General features: G+C 46.2%; 1 protein-coding gene across 4 annotated transcripts in view; it reads right to left on the reverse strand.

Moving 5' to 3' along the window:
• CEP170 (centrosomal protein 170) overlaps positions 1 to 24,562 on the reverse strand; it is a 149,042-nt gene that overhangs the window by 33,899 nt on the left and 90,581 nt on the right. For all 4 annotated transcript variants that reach the window (XM_088448981.1, XM_088448980.1, XM_088448978.1 and 1 more), the window contains exons 11-12: positions 20,216 to 21,949; positions 905 to 1,160 (exon numbers count right to left, since the gene is read on the reverse strand). In XM_088448981.1, the coding sequence (XP_088305107.1) occupies positions 905 to 1,160; positions 20,216 to 21,949 (1,990 nt within the window). The remainder of the gene's footprint in view (positions 1 to 904; positions 1,161 to 20,215; positions 21,950 to 24,562) is intronic.

Consider the following 24,562-nt stretch of genomic DNA (forward strand, 5'->3'; position numbering starts at 1 on the left):
TCCCAATGTTTTCTCAGCCTTGCGCATCAGTACGGAGTGTAAAAGGGGCGGCATTATGTATTGCTGGGTGTCTGAATCCTTGTGCTGCGGATGCCGTGCGAATGCATTGATATGCATATAAACACAGCGGCCAAGTGCTCGCGTGCTCTCACTTGCGTTCATTGCTGAATTAGGCCCTCAGTCGCACACAGATACACAAGTGTCGCGTGTCAAATTATTAAGAAGTGTCCGCTGGTGTGCCCGACTTAAGACACATTTTCTGCAAGAAAAGATGCTAAAAAGACGCCTATCGCTACCAGTCTCACAGGACCTAGGCCCGTTGAGAGGGGCTGTTTAGCGCAATTGCAGCAAAGATGTATAAGGACACATCTGTACATGCAACAATGCCTAATACCTTCTCTGACTACTTTCAGTTAAGCCTTTGTGTAGATGTGCAGACATTAGAAGGAAGTGCTTTAATAAGAAAGGTTGTTATAATGACCTTTCATTATCTAGCAGAATTCTATACAGAATGTTATACAGTTCATTCTGTTTCTTTACAAAATTAAGGCTGTCAGGAAGAAATCAGGAATTTCACACAAAAGATTAAACCTTCTCCTCTCATAAAGGGCTAGTTTGTTCAGATCTGTAAATACATACTCAACTGCTCAATCTTGTAATGTAAAATCACACTACTCAGTAATGGTAACAAATCTTTTGTGGTGCTAGAAGTTGTAGTAGTTTGTGTGCATTTTGGTGATATTTGAATATTTAGTAAAAAAAATACTGTTTCATACACAATACTATTAATATAATACTTAAGAGGTTTGAGTTGTAGGCATTTGTAATTATTTATTTATAATGGCTGAAAGCTTGATGGCTTTATTGCAATGCATATTCCTACTTTCAAAACACATGCCCTTACCTTGCAATTTCTTCACGATGTGCCGTCCAGTCACGGATATAATCCTCCTGTTCTTTTGCCTTATGCTTAAATGTTGAGACATTTAAAGTTGTTGATGGCGCTATAACTGGGCTATTTCCAGTAACTTGTGGCCGCTGCAGTTTTATGGGTGGATTGGCACGTAGTCGGGGGGGTTTAGGAGTGTTACGTTTAGATCCAAACTCATCTTCAGAAGTAGATGTATACTCTGGAGGAATTCGTCTCCATCGAGTATTGGCTGTTTATTATGTGTTGTAATATGGAAAGAAGAAAAAAAATATTATTTTAAAATCTATGTCACACTAATAATATTTGTTTTTAAATCCCCCTTTATATAAATACGAGTAAAATATTTTAAAATATTCCTGCTGCAGAACTTTACCCAGCTATTATAAAGGTGTCACTAAGCTTGTTTGTCGGCTTACCATTAACTAATGTGCTATAGTTATTTTCTCTGTCCCAGAATCCAAATAAATTACAGCTACTAAAGCAATTATTATAATTAGATACTGATTTTTATTATCATTGTACACTAGAGGCATTAGAGATAGGTAAGAAAACATTGTCTGGTAAATCACCTGGTAACGCTATTTATTTATATATAATGATATTGTTGAATTCTGCCTAATAAACACTGTGGCATTTGCATTTAACATTTCAAGGCAAATACAATATAGCTGTAGCATAACTTCCCCATGTAAGTTAGTAGACAATACAGTCTTCAAACACTTTCTCTGTTGCCATTTAATTACTGAGTCCCTAAAAGTGGAGATGCAATATGAGAGATGGGATGGAGATTTGGAATAGTACAGTAAAGGCGTGGTTACACAAATAGGGGCCGCCATCAGGGGGGGACCGCAGTCCCGGGCCTGGACACTCCGGGGGGCCCGCACGCTCCTACCCCCCTGCCATTGCACAGTGAAAGTGAGTTACTGACAGTGACAGGTCCAGCCCAGGGTCGTCCTCCTGCTCCGCCTACCTACTCTGCGGCCGGACTCTCGGGGGGCCTGCCAGCTACTATCCCCATTAAAAAAAAAAGTAAGCCCAGGGCCGTCCTCCCGCTCCGCCTATCTACGGCGTGGCCGGACGGCTGCTGCTAGATCCTAGTTGGAGAAGGGACCCCTCTGATGTCGCAACCACGTGACCACTGCAGAAGGGCCGGTCCGCTCCAGTGTTACTACCCACGAGAGCATAGAGGGGAAATACATTTTTGTGGTGAGAGTAGCAAGCCACCGTGCCCGAAGCGTGGCGAGCTCGCAAGCTCACGAGGGGCCACTTTTGCCCCCCCACCCATTCTGATCCTTGCCTATTCCCCTTTGGTCACATGTGATGTGGTGTGACGTCAGAGGTCCTTTGCAGCACCCAATTCTAGACCTAAACGTGGCCGGACACATTCGGGGGGCCTGCCGGCTACTATCCCCTTTAAAAAAAAGTGAGTTACAGGCTTGGCCGGGACCTGCTCCTACCAGCACGCTGTTGCCGCCCCCCACTACCCCTAGAGGCTGCCTTTGCCCTTCTGCTTAACGGGACGTTTCTGTCCTCCCTGAGCTGGGTTGGAGGACAGGGATTTAGTGCGGGGGGCCGCCAGCTGTCTGCAGCCACACGCTGCACACAGACGCAGGACCCAACCATGGCCTGGAGAAGCTGAGCAGCAATGGGGAAGGGCCCAGCTGCCTGATGGCTCCTCGGATATTTAAGCCAGTGATCCAAGGAGTCTGAAGTAAGTTGAGCGGTCTCCTGACTCCTTGGATCACTGGCTGAGAGAACCAAGGAGTCACCAGGAAGCTCCTATTAACCAAGCCATATATAACCTTGACAAAAGGGCTGTATACGTCCTGAAACGTTGGAGTAAAATTTTCTATTGCATGTAAGACCTCCAGTGCCGCCTATTTACTTTCTCTATATATACCCACCAGCAATGTTTTTTATTCTCAGGAAGCTCCATCCCCACCCCAGTCAGTGCAGTGTTCAGCCTCTCCTGGGACCCCGGCAGCCAGCATCAGACATGACAGCAGGCTCAGCAGCAGCTGCATGCAGACTCAGAGGAGCCAACTGCCAGGGAGGAGGACTGAGAAGAAGCAGAAGAATGAAAATGGCCCTGGAAGACTTTCCCTTTCAGTGTCGTTATAGGTAAGTGTTGGAGGACGGGCACAGTGTGGGTGAGATGAAGGAAGGGGAGGGCACAGTATTGGTGAGATGAAGGAAGGGGGAGCACAGTGTGGGTGAGATGAAGGAAGGGGGGAGCACAGTGTGGGTGAGATGAAGGAAGGGGGGAGCACAGTGTGGGTGAGATAAGGGAGGGAGAGCACAGTGTGGGTGGGATGAGGAAAGGGGGAGCACAGTGTGGGTGAGATAAGGAAAGGGGGAGCACAGTGTGGGTGAGATAAGGGAGGGAGAGCACAGTGTGGGTGGGATGAGTGAAGGGGGAGCACAGTGTGGGTGAGATGAGGGAAGGGGGAGCACAGTGTGGGAGGGATGAGGGAAGGGGAAGCACAGTGTGGGTGGGATGAGGGAAGGGGGAGCACAGTGTGGGAGGGATGAGGTAAGGGGGAGCACAGTGTGGGAGGGATGAGGGAAGGGGGAGCACAGTGTGGTAGGGATGAGGGAAGGGGGAGCACAGTGTGGGAGGGATGAGGGAAGGGGAAGCACAGTGTGGGTGGGATGAGGGAAGGGGCAGCACAGTGTGGGAGGGATGAGGGAAGGGGGAGCACAGTGTGGGAGGGATGAGGGAAGGGGGAGCACAGTGTGGGAGGGATGAGGGAGGGAGAGCACAGTGTGGGAGGGATGAGGGAAGGGGGAGCACAGTGTAGGAGGGATGAGGGAAGGGGAAGCACAGTGTGGGTGGGATGAGGGAAGGGGCAGCACAGTGTGGGTGGGATGAGAAGGCGGAGCACGGTGTAGTGAGATAAGGGAAGGGGGAGCACGGTGTAGTGAGATAAGGGAAGGGGGAGTACTGTGTAGTGAGATGAGGAAAGGGGGAGCACGGTGTAGTGAGACGAGGAAAGGGGGAGCACAGTGTGGCTGGGATGAGGGACAGGGAGCAAAGTGCAGAGTAGGGAAAGGGAAGCACAATGCGGGATGTGGAACACAGTTGGATACAGAGAAGGGGAGGCACGATACAGAACATATATGGGGCACAATGCAGAACATAGAGAGGGAGGCACATACATACAGATATGGGAACAAATGGGAAGCATAAAGTAAAAATATTTTATGATGGCAAAAGTAATGTTAGTATTAAGGCTATATATAAACCATAAAATATCTTATAAAGAAGAAAAATAGAGACTGATAAACATTATAATAACATACTAAGGCAATCATAATATGTATTCTTTTTGCATGTATTTATTTATTATATAAGAGCGTATAACGGCTTCTTTGCTGTTCGAGTTAAGTCCATCGGGAGTCAAGTAACTGGGAAAGTCAAGCTACTACCCAGGAAGTGAAGATCCAGCGCTTGGCAAGCTGAGGCGTGGTGCTGACCCCTGCGAGGAAGGGCTGGCGCAGAGAGTACCCCTCTGTGCCCGCCAATGTCAGCAGAGCACTTAAGGTCCCAGTGGGGTAACCCTTCCTCATTACCACCCTAGACCACCAGAGTGTTGTGTCTTATTCCCTGGGCACGCAGTCGGGCGGTAGGCTCACAGGCATGGTAAGTGGGTATTAGGCGGGCACTAAGCCTGTGAGTGATTAGATTGGCCACTAGGCCCTTGAGCACAATTAGGTCTTTTAAAGAGCAGGAGAGTAGTTACTTCTCAGACCTGGACCTGATTTTCAATTAGGGAGAGGGGTTGTAGATCTTTGGGTACAGTTGATTTATTTATTTATTTATTTTGGGGGGGGGGGGCAGTTTAATGCTTAAGAACTTACTTTATTATTTATTCTTTATGTATTAATATATAAACGTGCATTTATTTATGAATCAATATATGTATATACTGTCCATAAACACACATAATAATGAGAGTTATGGTAAGAACTTACCTTTGTTAACTCTCTTTCTTCCATAGGGTCCTGAGGGAGACCTTGGGGTGTAGGTGATGGGAACCAATCCGGGCACCACGCAGTTAAAGCTTTTAGCTCCCAGGATGCACTGGGTCCACTCTCCCTATACCCCGCCCCCAAGCCAGAGGCACCTCAGTTGGTAAAATGCAAAATGCCAAAGGCTGGAGGAGGATAAGAGAGAAGGAAAACTGGAACACTCAAGAATCACACTCACAGAGAAGGAGACGGGAAACCGGTGACCAGCATGATAGTCCATATGAAGCCAGGTGTGTCAGGGCGGGTTCTTACCATAACTCTAATTTTCTTCTTCAGGGTCGATAGGCTCCACAGGGAGACCTAGGGATGTCCCAAAGCAGTCCATTTAAGGGTGGGGACGCTCCTGCGCTGAGAGGAGAATCCGGCACCCAAAGGAAGCATCCTGAGAGGCAAAGGTATCAAATGCATAGAACCTTAGAAAGGTCTGGACAGAAGACCACGTGGCCTCCTTACAAAGCTGAACAGCCGAGGCGCCACGGCGAGCTGCCCATGAGGGACCCCCAGACAGAGTAGAATGAGCCTTAACAGAAGTCGGAACAGGCAGGCCTGTTCCGACTTCGTATGAGATAGTCATACGAAGCCATCTAGCCAATGTTTGTTTATTGGCTGTCCATCCCTTCTTGTGAAATCCATAGAGCACAAACAAGGAGTCTGATTTCTGAAGAGAACTGGTACATTCCACATAAACCCTGAGGGCGCGGATCACATCCAATGAGGCCTCACCTGCCAAATTCGAAACACCTGAGAGTAGTAATCTCTTGTACGACACCACTGGAAATATGTATGCCACACTCTGTGGTAGATAGTGGCGGAGGCCGGCTTACGCGCTCTAGGCATCGTGTTGATGACCGAGCTAGAGAATCCCTTGGACCTTAGGAGGGATGTCTCAAGAGCCACGCCATTAAAGACAGATGATCCAGGTCCGGGCTGAGGCAGCAGAAACAGAGTGTCAATGGAGAGATTCCGAAGATCTGAGCACCAATGACGTCTGGAAGCAGGGAGACTGGAGGAAATAGGTACGCAAACTGACAGGTCAATTTCACTGACAGAGCATCCACCAGGCTTGCTTCAGCATCTCTTGTTCTGGGCCCATACACTGGTAACTTGCGACTGTCGGGAGGCCATGAGCTCCACCTCTGGGAGACCCCATTTGTCCATTAGGAGTTGAAACACCTTTTGGTGAAGAGACCATTCAACTTGATGCACGTCGTGACAGCTGAGGAAGTCCGCTTCCCAATTGAGAACTCCCGAAATGAACACTGCCAAAATGGGCGGGAGATGAGATTCTGCCCATGTCAGAATTCATGACACTTCTGTCATTGCTGGCCGACTTCGAGTGCCTCCCTGATGGTTGATGTAGGCCACTGTGGTGGCGTTGTCGGACTGAACCTGCACGGGCTTTCCGTGAAGAATGTGCTTTGCCATCATGAGGGCCCTGTACACAGCCCGAAGTTCCAATAGGTTGAAGGGCAGAGATGCCTCTACCGTTGTCCACCGGCCCTGAAAGTAGTGTGGACCGGTCACTGCACCCCATCCCTGGAGACTGTTGTCCGTTGTTAGGAGTATCCAGTCCGGGATCCAAAAGGGGCGACCCTTGGTTAGATGAGATGCCTGTAGCCACCAAGAGAGGCACAGACGCACACTCTGGAGAGAGTACCATCGTCTGAGCTCTGATCCGGTGGGGTAATCTTATCCACCTGGAGAGGATCAACCCCTGCATGGGCCTGGAATGGAACTGAGCATATTCCACCATGTCAAATGTGGACACCATGGATCCCAGAACCTGCATCGCCGAGTAGACTGACACCCGGCGACATCTGCGTACTCGCAGCTGCAGCGTGGAGATCTTTTCTGGAGTTAGAAAGATTCTCTGCTGGTGAGAGTCCAGAAGGGCTCCCAAATTAACCATCCTCTGTGAGGGAATTAGGGAAGACTTTTTCCAATTGATTAACCACCTGTTTGATTGTAGACAAGCAACTGTCAGTTTCAGGTGGTGGAGATGCACTTCTGGAGAACTCGCCAACAAGAAGAGGTCGTCCAGATATGGTAGAAGCCGAATACCCTGACTCCGCAGGTGGGCTGCCATGACAGACATAATTTTGGTAAATACCCTTGGAGCTGTGGCAGCGCCCAAAACTGGAAGTGTCGTTGCAGTGTAGCAAACCGCAGAGATAACGATTGTGAGAAAGCGTTATGGGAACATGTAGGTATGCCTCCTGAATGTCCAGTGATACCATGTAATCCCCAGGTTCCATAGCCAGAATGATGGATCGTAAGGTGTCCATCCTGAACCTGGGCACCAAGGAACTTGTTCAGAGATTTGAGGTTGAGCATAGGCCAATGAGACCCATTCGGTTTCTGAACCAGAAAGACAGTAGAATATCATCCAGTGCCTCATTGAGATAGCAGAACTGGTACAATTACCCCCGCCTGCAGCAAGGACTGTATGGATTTCTGGATCTGCAAGGCCTTGGTCTTGTCGGAAGGAGGGCCTATGCAGAAAAATTAGTGGGGAGGCCTTCGAAGGAAGGAGAGGGCGTACCTCTGAGAGACCACATCTCTTACCCACGCATCCTTGGTGGTTTGACACCAGCACTGCCCCGTCAGGCTGCGAGTTTATCCTCCAGTTTGGAGGCTGGGCGTCTTGTGCTCCAGGCCTGTTTCTTAGGCTTGGTAGGCTTCTTGGCAGCGGACTGCCTAGGGAAGGACTGCTCTTTGGATTTTCCTTGGCTATGAAATGACAGAAAGGAGGAGTTTTGAAACTTTGCAGGAGCAGATGCTGAGGGCAGAAATGCAGATTTGGCCAACGTGTCAACAGTTTTGTCCAAGTCTGGACCAAACAAAATCTCCCCATTATAGGGTAAGGCCTCCAGGCCTTTCTTAGAATTGGCATCCGCGCTCCAATTGCATAGCCACAGGGAACGGCGAGCAGTCACGGCCGCAGCCGAGACCCTAGATGTCAGTAATCTAGCATCCAGAGCGGCCTCACAAATACATGCAGCCGCATCCCTAAAATGGCCGACCAGTGACACCTGATTCTCTGGAACTTCCAATGAGTCCTCAAGTGTATCAGCCCAACTCTCTATAGCCTTAGCTACCCAGGAGATAGCCATGGATGGCCGGGCAATACCTCCTGAAAGAGAGTATGTAGACTTTAGGCAAGTTTCCACCTTCCTATCCATAGGATCCTTTAAGGAAAAGATTGAAGGCATAAGTAATGTTGCACTTTTAATTAACCGTTTTGACATGTGAATCCACTGCAGTGGTTGATTTTCACTTCCTACAATGAGCCTCAGGAAATTGGTAACATGAGGTCAAAAGTTTCTGAGGTTGATACCTCTCACCGAGGATTGCCAGGCCTCAGCCATGTGATCCACTAGCTGATATGACAGAGGGAATACTGCCGAAGACACCGTTATCTGTTTAAACAGAGGGTGTTTGGATTTAGGGGCTGGTTCGTCATCCTCTATAACCAATGCGGATCTGACCGCATGCACCAAGGAAGGAATATTCATCCTTGCCGAGGGGAGTCAGGGTTAGAGGCATCAGCCACCTCTCCGTCATCAGATGACATCTCAGATTCTGCAGCTGTGTGGATTGAGATGACAACACAGGACGTTTAGCTGGTCTAACGGGCTTCTCACTCTGCAAAATGTTCTGAAGAGCAGTAGAGGTCGCTGCCAAACTCTGTACTGAGTTAGAGAAAACATCCACCCAGTGGTAATCCCACAGAGGGAATGGCCGCTTGCTGTGGTACAGGAGGGGTCTGCATAACCAGTGGTAGTCCGTGAGGAAGGGACGAGCTGCTGTGGTACCCCCATAGGAGGAAAAACAGCCGGGACCACCAGGCAGTCCACAATAGAGGCCAGCATGTGCGAAAAAGTCGCCCAAGGCGGCTCCTGTACGGATGTCGGGGGGTTCGAGGAACCTGGCGGGTTATAACATTTCACACAGAACCAATCCCGCACCACTGAAAACTGTAGTACATAATCTACAAGATTGCGGCATGGGTACAGGAATGTGTATATTGCCCTTGTCAGCCATGTCTGCAGGGTAAAATGATGCACAATATGGTACTGCGTACAAAGCAACCACATGAATGTATAAATACTAACAGGGAGCAATATACTGGCCCTATCTTATGCTTAGCTAAGCTGCAGGAACCTGTTGCCTAAATATGGCAGAGTGCAGGACACAACAGTATGTGACAGACCTCACAAATATTGTATTGTGTGTGTGTATATATATATATATATATATATGTGTATATATATATATGTATATATATATATATACACGTGTATATATATATATATATATATATATATATATATATATAGTCAGGTATGAACCCTCCTAACAATACCTGTATTAGGGCAGAATGAGAGAAAGGGTATAGCCATAAGCTGACATACAGAAAAAGACACAGATAGCGCTAGCACAAGTCACATACAATGCAGGAAAGACGCTGCAAAGCGGCACTATACTCAACTACACAGACGCAGTGTCTGGTAGGAAGTAGCGCTACATACACTGACCCTGGGGAGAGTACGCTGACCCCGCAGAGCGGTATGCAGGGGGACCGGACTATGCATTATCTGGGAGAACTGCGACTGCACTATGGAGAAAGTGGCCAGAGACCTCAGAGGGGGCGTGTCCGGAGGAGAGCAGCTCAGGGAAGCCAGAACGCAGTGGAAAGGCGTGCTGAGCTGTGGGGACAAGCCGCTTAAACAGGGAAGCTGTCTCCCCTGGTCGGTTATTAACCCCTGGGATGCTGGTTTCCCGCACCAATATGTCCCTGGTGGTCCAGTGGAGAGCGATGGCCGGAGCCAGAGTCCACACACAGCACCTCTGGTCTGTCACCTGAGACTGGAGGTATCGACTGCCATATCATGCGGGTCACCGTGAGCGGCGACCCGCCTTACCTGTCCCTTGATGTCCAGGTGCAGTCTGGGTCCTCTCTGGGGGCCCTGGCTAGCGCTGACCCCCGGAACGCCGGCCGAGATCCCCAGATCAGTACTGACTTTGCGGCACCGGAGGGGTGATGGAGCGGCAGCACAGATGTCCCAAGGACAGTCTGCTGCTGCGCGCTCTATTCTTTGTAAAAGTAAATAAAGAAAACAAGCTTAAGGGGCTGCTGAACAGCTCCCCTGCAAAATGGTGACCCGACTCCGGCCGGCACCAACGAAACTGAGGTGCCTCTGGCTCGGGGGCGGGGTATAGGGAGAGTGGACCCAATGCATCCTGGGAGCTAAAAGCTTTAACTGCGTGGTGCCCAGATTGGTTCCCATCACCTACACCCCAAGGTCTCCCTGTGGAGCCTATGGAACCTGAAGAAGAAATCAAAAATTAATATATCAATAATAAAGTAAATATATTCCGTCAGGGGCCAGCCCCCCAATTTCTGATGGCAGCTCTGCAGACACACAAGTTAGGAAGTGTATCTTTTGCATCTGCTACAGATGATGTATTAGATTAGACATCTTCCAATTTTTGTTCCCCTTTCAATGAAAGCCGTTTTAGTCTATTAAAACAGATAGTATATGATGGCATATACAGATGTGTCCTCATACACCTAGGCGCAAGACGCCTGGCATGAGTGAGCTGTGCCAAACAGTGCAGCATATTTTTCACATCTTTTCGCGTGAATGTGCGTCTTAGTTGCAATGCGATGCGACAAAAACGCTTAGATAGCCTGCACTGAGTAATGAGATATGCGACACTTGTATATCTGTGTGCGACTGAATCTGTACAATGGAACTTAGCATGAAAAAAAAAAAAGCTGTGCCTGCTGCATCATAGCACTTCGTATGCAGATTCAGACTCAGACACACACACACACACACACACACACACACACACACACACAAGTGTTGCATCGTGTTGCAACCAAGACGGACATTCAAGCGAAAACAGGATTTTGGTACTTACCGATAAATCCCTTTCTCCGATTCCACAGGGGACACTGGAGTTCAAGACAGTGGGGTATAGACGGTGGTAGAGTAGAGCCTGGCACTTTAAATAATTTAGAAGTGTGACTGGCTCCTCCCCCTCTATGCCCCATCAGCCCCAGTTTAAGAACTGAGCCCGAGAGGAGACGGAGGACAACAGGAAAACGAGGAGAAGGAGAAGACCACAGAACGGAACAATACCGACTGAAGGAAAACAGAGGAAACCACTGCAGGGAACACATGCAGTCACACAACTATATAAAGACCCACAACAGGCAGGTACGCCGCGCCGGGCGGGCGTCCAGTGTCCCCTGTGGAATCGGAGAAAGGGATTTATCGGTAAGTACCAAAATCCTGTTTTCTCCTTCATCCACTAGGGGACACTGGAGTTCAAGACAGTGGGGACGTCCCAAAGCCAACCTCCCGGGTGGGAAGCGCGGAGAACATGCCGACCCTTCGGCCAACCGAACAGGGACCGCATAGAACCGGAGGTTCAACGGAAGGCAAGAGCTGAGAATCAAGTGTCGTGAGCCAGGAGACAAACAGAACTCCGTGCGGAACAGACACAGAATACCACAACGTACAGTAGTCGAATGGAATAAGCGGCTAGCGAGAAAACACCCTCAGATGAGAAGCATCAGAACACTGTAAACTCAGCTGAAAACAGACCAAGCCATACTGTTGGGAGAAGAGAACTCCTACCCGAATCCATAGGAGAAGGGCAGTAACCCGAGAAGAAACCTCGAGGAAACCGTACCAGAGTCGGAAACAGGAAGCTGCCACATTTTGCAGATAGCAGAATACCAGCACTGCTGGACATAACTCATATAGATAGAAGTATAACGATACCAATCTACAAAAACAGAGAGTCCACAGACTCCTCACAAAGAGTATACAGGGAGGTAAAAGTCAAGGCCGCACAGTCGCCCTGAACCCTTCTGGAAGTCCAAGTACTACAAAGTTGTTAACCAGCGGAAGGATGAGACCATAGAAATCTCCAAAGAGTGGAGATCACCCTGGCCATGAGGCGGCTTCGAGAGGATTGAGATTACAATACCTTTCAGAGGGTCAGACCGCAGTACAACCCATGCTGAGAACAGGAATAAACTAGCAACTGAAACCCTGACGCTAAAGAGAAACAACGGACAACTTCCAACATGATGGAAGTGCATAGGCAGTAGTAACTGCTGGCCTGAACATAGCATGAGAAAAACCAGGAAGATACCAGTCAGGTACCTGTCAGTATGATAAAAATATCAACAGCTACTGAACAGGAAACCCACCAGGCCCCCTGAGTGGAACATAGTGACTGTCACACTTCTATGTAAAGATGTGCAGTAGCCCAGAGATGTGCTTTGGTCCATAACGCCAACAGATTCTAGTAGAATTGGTTCTCAATGTTGTAACTATGCACCCACACTCCAGGAAAATTCTAAAGTGTAGAGCCAACTGATTAAAAGAGCGCATGGCTGCTAGGAGGCAGTAAGGGAGAAGAACTCTATGTATGTCAGTTTACATGAAATAGGAGCCTCTACCGAGGCATTAGTGGGTAAGCTCTCACCTGTGAGCGACCAGAAGCCCTCTGGCCGAAATGTAGAATGTCACTGACCTGTTCTATCGCAAAGCAACCCGCCACATTAGGAATAGAGAGTAGCTTCAGTGGGCTAAGACCAATGGTCTACAGCACATACTTCAGTCTGGAGATGTGCAGTAGAAAATACTGTGGAAACTAGCAAAATGTTAGTGGAGACAAGAAGGTCGTAAAACAGGACTCTATACCTGAGCCTGTTCCATTAGAGACGTGTATCTGTAGATTATACTTATACCCCAAAAACGGTCTGCTAGTTTAAGTATCCTTACACCAATATTTACAATGTGTATTATGCCCACCAATCTAATATAACCCAGGTCTGTCCCTGCCTAAATCGGTAGGTGGCCCTAGGCCTTCAAGATATGAATTGTACCTAAGGGCCCTTTAGACTCATTCTATTGAGATATGCGACAATAATATGGAGTACCGGAATCGATACTGAGAAGGGTACCTGTACTTAGACATAGAACTCGTTAGTTATCCCAAGCAAAGAAGGGAGTGATAACCCCAGTAGGGTTAAACAGAAAACAGGTTTTTGTTTCCCAATTATTAGGAAATATACAAAGAATGGGCGTCTTACAAGCTTGCTACCAAGTGCATCACTGTAATGATAATAGGTCCCCCGAAACGGGGCGCCATAGATATAGACTGACATGAACCGAGCTATATAAGTATATATCCTTATATACATGTGACATGTCTAGGGTCCATGCTAGAAGCAATGCCTTAGGGAATTGTGACTATCACTATGTAAGCTGCAGCACATGACTTTAGATTATAGAGCCACCATATAATATGTATGGATATAGCCTACAGCTTCTGGTAATCCCAGGCGGCTTCCCATGCGTGGTATTATAGGTAACCTAATGCTTGTGGAAGTATAGGCCTCCTACACATATACATGTATATACACACACAACCCAATCCCCCGGGAGAGATCGTGTTAAGCGGAGTTATTGTACCAACTACCGCATCAGGAGTCCAGCCTCCAATCGCAGCCTTCTATCAATATGCTAGGTATCAGACATAAAACTGATAAGAACAGATCCTACCCCTGCTCTTATGGGAAGGATAAGAAGCGATATCCATATAGGCATACGCATACCTACATACAAATTTAGTAGGTGACGATAATATTGTAAAACTAGAACATGAGCAAAAATTAAAGCCATGGAAGGAACTCCAAGGACAAATTTCACTCTAGCATGTATATGTTTCTACTGCAGGGCTAGTATAAAATACAATATACATAATATATATATATATATATATATATATATACACACACACACACATATATACATACCATACCCGTGGCTTACCCCCCCGCAGGGGGACTGCTCATGTACCGCGTGTGGCCGTCACTCAGCTACTGCTCAGGGGCAGGATATGGTAGCTGCGTGCTGTCCCAGACTGGTTTCGATCCTGGGACCCTTCTGTTACAGGTGTACTCGCCTTAGCAGGTGAGCCCTTTTAGCGCCAGATTAACCCATTTTTCGAAGTGGGAATCAAAAAGACTACCTCAGTGCTGTGAGGCAGTAATGCCAACAACTACACTAGCCGCACGTTACTAACCTCTTCCTGTATGTGCTGCCTAAGGGAACACATGAGATATAAATAGATGCACATATGCATACCTTCTAAGGTAAGCACAGAAAACTGGTGAAAGGTTTTAAGACCAGCCTATAATGTAGTATATGTGCTGCCACATATATGCATGGGAAGTCTCTTTAAGGCGAGCCCATGTGAGGCATAAGCCTGGGGATGGGACGCCAAAGTGTGCTAACCCAGGGTGAAGGGTATGCTATAACCATAAGTTCTGGCAGCAGCACCAGAACAGTAGAGCTAGTACACCATGAGGCTATGATACTTCACAGGCTGAGATATCAAGCCATTAGATTAAGCTAGGCGCCCTTTGTTAAAGAACAAAGGGAAGCCTGCCAAGCGGCGCTGCATTGACGGGACTGTCTCGCCAACCCCTCGCTTCTAGCTGTGATGCATCGATTGAACTGGCCTCTTTCAGAACCGCCTAACGTGGTGTTATGTGCAAAAGGGAATTGGGCTAGTGTCCATACAGCTAGCAACCAGCTATCCACTGTAGCTAGCACTAAACTCCTATTATACAAGGACAGGGCCTCCCCTACCTTTTGCGCTGAAGCACTCCCAGTGTGGTAGGCGTAAGAGACCCACGCTAAAGCACTCCCTGCTGCAGGTAGTGCACTGAGCTATACTGCTTGTGTGCAGGCAGTAACTACAGTCCTTAAAAGGGAAGCAGGGGGGCTGTTTGTTCATGAATATCGTGCTGTGCGTGTGCAAACTGCTACACTCCAGTTAGCACAGCGCTGCTAGCCCCCCTAATAGTATAAAGCGGTGATGCTGTCCTGCTGTGACAGGAGTGTGATGGTCATACAGCGCTGCATCGGGGAGCCGCATTGTGCTGGTATAACGTAAGGCTATTAGCCCTATGTTATAGCTAACAGGGAAGCCTGCTCAGCCCAGCCAGGAGCTGCGGGACGCGGCATCTCCTCCTGAGATTTAGATGAGGAGCGTTGCTAATTGTTAAGATGAGCCTAAGCAAAAACAGTGCTGCCTGCACCGGGAGAACATACAAACTCCACACAGCAAGAGCCGTGGAGAGATCCGAGCCCTGCGCTGATACTTATTTGTAGCTAGCACTATAAAAGCACTCCCTCCTACTTCTACTTTTGTGCTAGCAGCATTCCCAGCGTGGGAGGGGGAGGGAGTCGCATTAATTAACCCTGTTGCAGGAGTTAGGAGGCAGCCGCGCTCATTCAGTCGCTGGTCTGCACTGCACTGCATCTTTAACCAGCGGTAGGCAGTGATGGCTGCCCCGCTGGTTGGGCTGTTGCGTGCCCGCAATTAGGGCCGCGAAGGGGGCGTGGCTTTGCCCCGAGTGCGGCCGCCATTTTAATACTGGGGGGCTACTGCTGCCTGCTTTAGACGCGGCAGGATGCCCTCCCAGGTACCTCTGAGGTCCCTTCACGGGGGGACTAATGCCGAGTATGTCTGCGCAGCCGCGCTAACGGACCGGCAGAACGCGCTGCTCTCAGATGAGGGCTTAGAGCACGAGCACGACTACAGATGGCGCGGCTATTATGTATGACGCCCTATCAGTGTGTGCGCGCGCGTGCACTGTAAGGCTCGCCTCTGCCCACTTACTAGGAAAAAGTGGGCTGGGCGTAATGTAGGGAAGACATCCTTCCTCCCGGCCCTTCTGAGCGGGGTACGGGAGCATCAGCAGACACATCTATAAGGCTGGGCCCTTGTCTCAATAAGGGAAGCCTCTATACGCGGGTACTCCTACACCAAGGATCGTGCTGCTTGTCAGCGCTGCCTCATGTAGAGGGACTCGTCTGGTCTCCTGAAGCCCGCCATTACACTACCAATGGCAGATGGCAGGACCTCCCCTGTGCTACACTATTTAGTGAGCAGCGGTGCGGCGTCTGTCATTTGTGTGATCTTACTCACACCGCCCAGCGTTTCTACTCCCATATAGAGAAGGGAGGAACAGGCGTCTCAGTGACAGTCACGGAATCACTGCCGCTTAACACGCACTTGCAGGGGCCCACGCTCCATCCCCTCGTTAATAGGAGGGGGATGGCTAGGTATAAGCCAGAGACCCGGACGCTGACTGTCGAGTGCAGCGGCAGGTCTCGTCAGCAGCTCCGACACTACCACTTTCACTGGCAGGGGGAAGGAGCCGTGTGTGACAGCCATGCAGTGTGCGCTGTCCCTGAGCCCAGCGTTTTGGCCCACCACTCCAGCTAGTCAGGAGTAGTGGGATATACTTACGGACTGCTGCGGCCGGGTTGCTGGGCAGGGGGGCAAATGAGGAAACCCGGACACGAACCGGTTTCAGTTGTGGCGGGTCCTCATGGAGTCCGATGACTCTGTTTAAAGTCCCCCCTCAGGGTTACCGGACACAGACTGCAGTAGCCGTGTGGTGCCCTCCCGGCGGCTCCCACGTAGCAGGCAGACTGCCACAGTAAGCAGCCTGCCTGTCCTCAGCTTGTTAAATAAAAATAAAAAATAAAAATTATATGAGAAAGGCTGGAGACAGCCTCATGTGCGACCGGCTCTCTCGGGCACATTCTAAAAACTGGGGCTGATGGGGCATAGAGGGGGAGGAGCCAGTCACACTTCTAAATTATTTAAAGTGCCAGGCTCTACTCTACCACCGTCTATACCCCACTGTCTTGAACTCCAGTGTCCCCTAGTGGATGAAGGAGAAAAAGACGTGAAAAATACACTGCACAACTCGGGGCAGGTGCATGGGACCTGCATGGCGAAAAGAGCTGTTTGGCGCGACTGTGGCAATAGTATATGAGGACACATCTGTACAACTGAAATGCTATATAGTAAAAGTGTAAATTTTATAACAACCGTAAAATATATCCTAATGTTTGGTGACTAGTCGTAAAGTGACAAAGATGAAAATGATCCTTCACTATAGTGTCTTATTTAGAACATACCACATCTACGCTAGAGTGACATAGATAACAAATAACAATACATAAATATTTGTATAAACAGCTGTGAAATCTTTGTCACTCTCTAACATCAAATGTTATCATACATGTAATTTTTTACTAATGGTGGCCATTTTAGGAAATATATCATCAATGTAACTTGTAGATTCACTGTGTCAACATGAATTGCAGCTTATCTGCTTCCTTTCTAACTATTGTCATGAAATTTACTTCAGACAGAAACAGCAGTACCCCAAAATAGCTCTTCTCCCACCCCTCCTCCACTCAGCAGGGTGCCACGCAGCTGGGTGACAAGCTACAGCTTTTGGTAATTAACACACTAACACTTCTGTAAAACTACTACAGTACTCATGTATTATATGTTATAATGCTCCCCTTACCATGAAATAGAACAATAATAGATGTTGTCTTGCAATTCCTAGATAATGACATGTATAAAGGCACTTGATCTGTAGTCCTTCTGCTTTTATACAGTCAGAGAACTCTTCAATAACTTCTGAGAGCCGGTGCGTGGCTTGGCTAGGCATGGAGTAAGACGCAGGTCCCTTTGCTCTCAAGCCCAGTGATCCTTTCTATTATCCTGCCTAACTTATCTCTCCTACCCTGGAGAGGGTAAAGGCTGCCTGGACGCTATTTTTCTTCCTACATTCTGCTCTGGACCCCATGCTGTGTGAGATGCTGTGGCGCCATCTTGGCTCCGGCGTCCCTGCTGTGGTTTCCTCCAGTACTCGGTGGCATTCCCAGTCTCAGTGAGTGGCGGTGACCCTCTCTGGCCCCGACTGTGCTCCTGATCCTTCTTAGCGGCCGCTGTCCCCTCCATTTTGGTGGTTCCTGGGTGGTTGTGTGACGTGGAGGCACCTTCTCGGATCCGGCAGTCACATACTCAGCTACTGACTCCGGTATCCTGCACCTACATTCTCCTCACCGCAGTTTGGTAGTCCTGACTCTCTCTCCCTACCTTCTGTTTGGTACACAGTATGTGCTCCTTATTATTCTGTGCTGTGGGCTCCTGAGGCCTCATTCATGGCTGGGACTGATGCCTCTTTTCCTATATACTCCTGAAGTGCTTGCTTTACTGTGTTACCCTGATTTCCCTGTGACTGAGATCATGTCTCTATTCTGTGCCTATCATGGATAAACTCCTTCAGGCTGTTGCCAGTTCAGCACAGAGGTTGGAGGCTCAGGTGCTGAAATTATATGCTTAATTATCCTCCTGTCTCCACTGCGGGTTCGGGGTGCAATGGCTGAGAGCTCTGTTTCCAACTTCCTGGACTGCAGTAATCCAGCTGATGCCCAGCTGACTCCTCTGGAATCTCTGAAGGTGGCATATCCGGAATCCACTGCCATCTTGGTACAATGTGTTTCTGAGTTTATTTCCTCCTCGATTTGATATTGGCCAGCCCTTTATATATCTCTATGGCCTCCATTGTTGAGCGGTCCTCTGGGAGCATATATTATAAAACCTTTCTATTCTGCTGGAGCTATAGTTTGCCTTACTGTGGGGACTACTTTAACATAGGCCTGTTCTTGGGGCTCACGGTGGGATGATCCTCCTTGAATTACTTTTCTGATATCTGCTTATGTTTTTGCATTTTGTTTTGATTTATGTGTACTCACCATATTGTCTTTTCTCCATTTATATTTTCATGGTTCTGTTAATTGTACTGTGAATTTCTGTCTGCATGTTTTTGTATTCTTATTATATACTGTATTGCACACCCAAGGTCTAATCCTGTTTGTTTAGGATCTGGTATGGGTTTTATATTCGGGAGTTTTCTAGTAGCCTTTTTCATCCTTGGCTGGATGCACCATGGCCTTAAGGCACACGGGAATAGTTGCCCCCTAGTTCTATGGGAGTTTGGGGAAGTTGAGGGGGAATTGATTGGGAATCCAGATATGCCGTGAGTTGGGGGTTTGGTCATATAGGGCTGGGGGATAGGGGGGGGGGGTGGGTGTTTATCGCTATATACTGTAGCTCATGTTTTAGAGACAATGCTTAGTTTATTTTTCAGATTTTACTATTTGCTTAATAGAGGTCTGTTTTATGTAGACAAGTTCGTATTGGGGCGGTTTGAGCTGGTGTTGGAATATACCCATGATACACCGATTCTCTCCTAGAACTAAATTCATACTTGCTATACTGATACTCCCTAGTCTCTTGGAGTTGTGTTGTGTGGGACTGAATGGCGCCTTCGCTATTAATACATTGTGAGGGTCTTCTGTATTTGTCGATTTTATATATTCTTTAAAACAATGTTGTTTGGCTGTCCCAGACCTGACACTGATGAGCCGATCGTTCTGTACTATACTATGCTATATCTCTGTAATGGTCTCATTATATTTGATTATTCTGTATGTATCTGACTCCTAACTGTTAATCTCTGGATTATTATGTATCGGTTATCTCTCTGTTGTCGTTTTCTCTGTGGGTGAAAATGTCACATTTTTCAAAAATTAAACAATAAAAAAAACACCTGTTTTACAGAAAGATGTGCGGTTCGGTTTTACTCGGTTATGTTCGGTTCTCAAAAATGGCATCATATTGGCTACCCGGCTCACACGTGTTTTGGATAGCCAATAAGTGAAATCCGAACTTGTGCTAATTTGGCGAAAAGAACAGAGTAACACCGAACCCGCACGTCTCTAGTTATCATATTTATATTTCACAGTTGATATACAGAATATCACTCTTCCACTGTGTCTAAACAATTTAACGTGGAAAGGAATGTCTACTAATTAAATAGTCTATTTTATGCATTGGTCTATATTATGAAAAACATGCTCTCTCGAAAAGTCCTAAGCAATCCAGATAAAGGATAGCATGACTGTTTAACAAAAATAAAATAGTAATTTAAAGAAATGAATAACTCAACCTCTACCTTGCAAAATAAGGATAAGTCATGTGTCCCATATAACACCTGATTCACTATCATGTAACTCCTCTGTGATTTGCAACATCCTTAATTTTAAAGCAGGAGAGCTGATCATATGTACTACTTATAATCTATATACAAATGGTTTATTAAGATATTTTCAAAAATCGTCTAAACTGTATTCATCTAACCAGTTTATAAATTGTATTTTACATTAAATGTAACAATTGCAAATACTAATGTATTTGTGGATTTAGTCTGTGCTTATGGGTACCTAATACAGTTTGATTGCAAAATAATAAAATGTAGCATTAAAAAACCTTTACCTGAAGGAGAACTGTGACTTGGTGGAACCGTCTTTGTTTTGGCGTCTGATAAGCGAGATATGCTATTAGCTCTGGCTCTTGGAGAACTTTTTCCATCAGTAGGTGCTGCAGATTTAAAACCACTCCTGCTGGCATATTCTGAAGTCCGAGAAGATCCAGAACCTTTTGATATTGTTGCTTCAGAGTCACTGCGTGCTGATAAAGATCCAAGTCTTGTTCTTCGTGGCTGTGCAAGCAAATCAATTCTTGAAAAAGCTTTCTTACCAGAAGGTTGTTTTGATGTTGAACTTGTTGTAGAAACTTCAGAGGCAACAGATGCTCTATCATTATCCCCAATTTCTGTATCTGAAGTTTCACCTAACCGTGACCGGCGCAACAGTGAAGTCCTAGTTGGGCGAGGCCTTGGGAGAGTGATTGACTTGTTAGCTGCAGTTGCTTTCGATGTGGCACATTTGTCATCTGGAGAAGCAAACTGAGCTTTGGTGAGTGGCTTTCTAGAATATGTTTCTTGGTCAGATGATAAAATATCTGAGACAGCTGAACAAGGTAAACTAGAAGTCTGATCATCATCTGTCAAATCGAGAGATGGAGGCCTATTTCTTGCACTTGTTCGCAGTACCTTACGGATTTCAGTTGCAACCTCTTTGACATGGGGTTTACATTTTCTTTCATTTCTCTCTCGGTTCATGGCTGCTGTTGAATTAGGAGGGTCTTTAGAAGGAGAAGCAGTTGAAGATTTCTCTTTATGTAGACTGTTGAGGCTTTTTCGCTTTTGGGGACATTTTTTATCTGAATCACCAGCAACAAAACTAATGGTGCTTGCTGTATCAACATCTGACTCAGGGGATATAGAATTATCTTGAGTATAGCTAGGTGTTTTTGGATCCTCATCAGTTATGCCTTCATCCCGAAGCTTAGCCTCAAGGAAAGCCACGACTGCCTCTGTATCTTTCAGGAGGAGTTTAGTTTCCACGCTAGAGTCAGTGTCTACAGAGTCACTTCTCTCTCTTATATTGTTCACAGATGTAAAGGGAAAGCTTGGTGATAAAACAGATTGTTTATTAATGTGTGGTATTAGTTCTATTGGGACGTTTGAGCTTGGTTTGTCTATAGTGAAACTACCTTGTCTCACTAGTGGCTTTATGTGCTCTTTTTTCTCAGTTTCAGCATTTTTAAAACCATCACTGCTGGAAACTTTATTTTTTTGACCAATTTCATGAGGCATTTCTTTAGATTTTTGTACTTTGTAAAAATGTTGTGTTGAGGAATCACTTTTACATAGTTGGGCAGCGGACGGCTTATTGTATAATTGTGCAGATGTCAGGTGAGTTGGTTCGCGCTGAGTTTTGCATACTACTTGTTTTTTTACAGCATTTGCAGGGAGAAAGCCATCTTTCTTGGAAGCCTCACAACTTAATCTTGAGTAATCTGCGAGGTTTCCTGTCTTTTCCACGGAATTATCTAAAAGTTTACCTGGTTTATCCATACTTCGCCCATATGAAACATACAGGTTGTCTTTTTTGCTTATATGGCTAGGTGCTTCTTTCTCCTGTAACTCCGTATCTTGCTTTTCCCCAATATCTGACCTATGCTTACATTTATTAATAGAAGCATGTGGGCTACATTCTTCTTTGGGAAGCTTTGGTAAAGTTCTCCTTTTACAATCATTATGACCAGTCACAGTGGTGGCAGATTCACCTTTATGTGATGCTCCAGATTCACTCATAGCTGCATCTAAAATAAGTAGAATATCCAATCAGTTCCTTATACCTTTGAAACATTACAGAATTATATAGAACATTACAGCATTGTACAAATGTATAATGTAGCTCAAAATAAAATCAGGGCTTTATCTAAAATACAGGTATGGAATCTATTATCTGGAATGCTTGTAAATTTACAGAATTTTGAACATAGTGTCTAAAATATATTAATTTAAAATGAACCCATATGTTTCACACACTGTATCTGCCATCTTCTTCCTCATTCATTTAGCAGAGCTCCTCCTAGTAACACTTGGAATCAGGTCCATGTACATGACACAATTACTGACTGGCATCAATAATTACTTTCATTTCTTTTGGTTTCTTTGAAGTTTTAGGAATTTATGATTCGGAATAAGAGATGCAATACCTGTATTCCATTTTTAACACTTAAATCATTCTACTGTATACTTAATTGCTAGAACACATAGGGTCTGATTCAGAGTTGGGAATAGCAAGTAACTCTGTACCTGGACAAACCATGTTGCAATGCAGGGGGTGCAAATACTACTGCAATTTAGAGGTCAGTTTGGACACACCCCTTCCAAATCTAACTCCCTCTGCAAAGTTTATATCTGCCCCTCCTGTAGTGTAGCATTGTTTTACCAATATGCACAGTTACTTGCTCTATCTTACTCTATTCGCAAACCTGAATCAGGCCCATATTCTGACCAATACAGCGGCAAATCACCACTATAATATTGAAACAAATATTGTTTTGAGGCAGAACAATGTCCTGGAAAAGCAGAATCAAAAGACACATTACACTGTAGAGGTTGAGGAGAAATAAACCAAAAATTGTAAAAGTCTAATGGTGCGTACGCACGGTACGATTAAAACGCACGATATGAACGATATTGATCATATCGTTATTGTTCATATCGTGCATTTTTCAGTGCCTCCAACGACCTGCGATGCGCGGGCACGTATGAACGATAACGATATCGTCCATTGACCATGCATGCAGGCCAACCTGGTCGATATCGTCCATGTTACTATAGGGACCCGCCGTCGTTGGTGGTGTGCCGGATGATAGATATCGACCATCCAGCACACCCGGGACATCATTCAGCGATATCGTTATCGCTGACGGTCGTTCCATTTTATGCACTATTATGCTGGGTACACACGGTACGATCTGTACCACCAACAACTTCAAATATATCTTTCAAAGATCTCTTTCAGTGAAGTCATCCTGCCACATCTCTGAACAGGCAATGTTGACAATATCATCCAGATTGGCCTGCATGTACAAACGATTATAGATATCGTTATTATTCATGCGGGAATGCGCATCATTGGTCGTTCACTGCATAAAAATTAACGATATATATAACGTTGAACAATATCGTTATCGTTCATAGATATATCGTGTGTACGCACATTTAAACATTCTATTATATACCATGTTAATAATTTTTAGGAAAAACAAATGGAATTTAAATGAGGAAAGAACATATTATAGCATCCTCTGGAAAAGCAAGCTATACCTCTATCACGTTTTGCATTGATTATTCTTCCACTCTCTCACTTATTGCAAAACAATTGTCAGCTCTTGGGTAAGCGATGAGTTTAAGCTAAGAAATTTTTGGCATAGAGCAGGCAAAATGGTGAAAAGCTGACAGCTGTGATAGTAACCCAGTAAGGGTGAAGCTCTTACTAACCTGTGATGTTGAACTATTCAGCTGCTGATCAGTGCAAGTGTAGAGTTATTAAAATATACGGATACTTCACTAATCCACTATGATACAGATTGATAATATCTAGCCCTCTCAGCACCCCCTCCCTTTCCCTCACTAATCCACTATGACACACAGTGATTAGGTCTTGTCCCCTACCCACACCTTAGTCCTAGTGCATTTAGCATTGACACTGAAATTTAGTAAGAGGGGATGTCCAATGTATGGGTTAACTTGTATAAGAAAAATTAAATATATTTAAAAGTAAACAACATACAACACATCAAAGTTGTAAACAAAATTTTTTTTTAAACAAACAATGGGTGTAGAAAACAAGCGTAACCTATTTCCCCAAACTTTACAAAATTGTATATATCTCCACAAATTCACACATGATATTGAATTGTGAGCATAGCATACTATGGTATTTGTTAACACGTTGAGCATCACCATTTACAGTGAATGATTAAACTGTGAAACTTGTAATAAGCCCTAATATTTATTTTTTATTTGTTTTATATACATGATACATTCTATGGGCCTGATTCAGAGTTGGGAATAGAGTAAGATATAGAAAGTAACTGTGCATCTTGGTAAAACCATGCTGCACTGCAGGTGTGGCAGATTTAATATGTGCAGAGAGGTTTTGCCTCTTTCACATCACATATGCCAGGTCGCATCCGGGATTTGTACACGCATCCATCCCGGGTGGGACCCGGCTGAGACCCCTTTCAGACTGGCAGCCCGACCCGGCATTATTCGACCCTATGCAGTGAACAGGACCCAGGTCGCGTCCACCCAGGTTAACCGTTCACACTGCACCGCAAGACCTATGTCAAAACCTGCACGGTACCAGAGTTGAAATGTTCGCCCCGGGTTATTTTAACTGGACCCTTTCACACTGC

The sequence above is a fragment of the Taudactylus pleione genome, unplaced genomic scaffold (genome assembly GCF_031769625.1).
Source record: "Taudactylus pleione unplaced genomic scaffold, aTauple2 ptg000473l, whole genome shotgun sequence".
NCBI classification, from domain to species: Eukaryota; Metazoa; Chordata; class Amphibia; order Anura; family Myobatrachidae; genus Taudactylus; species Taudactylus pleione.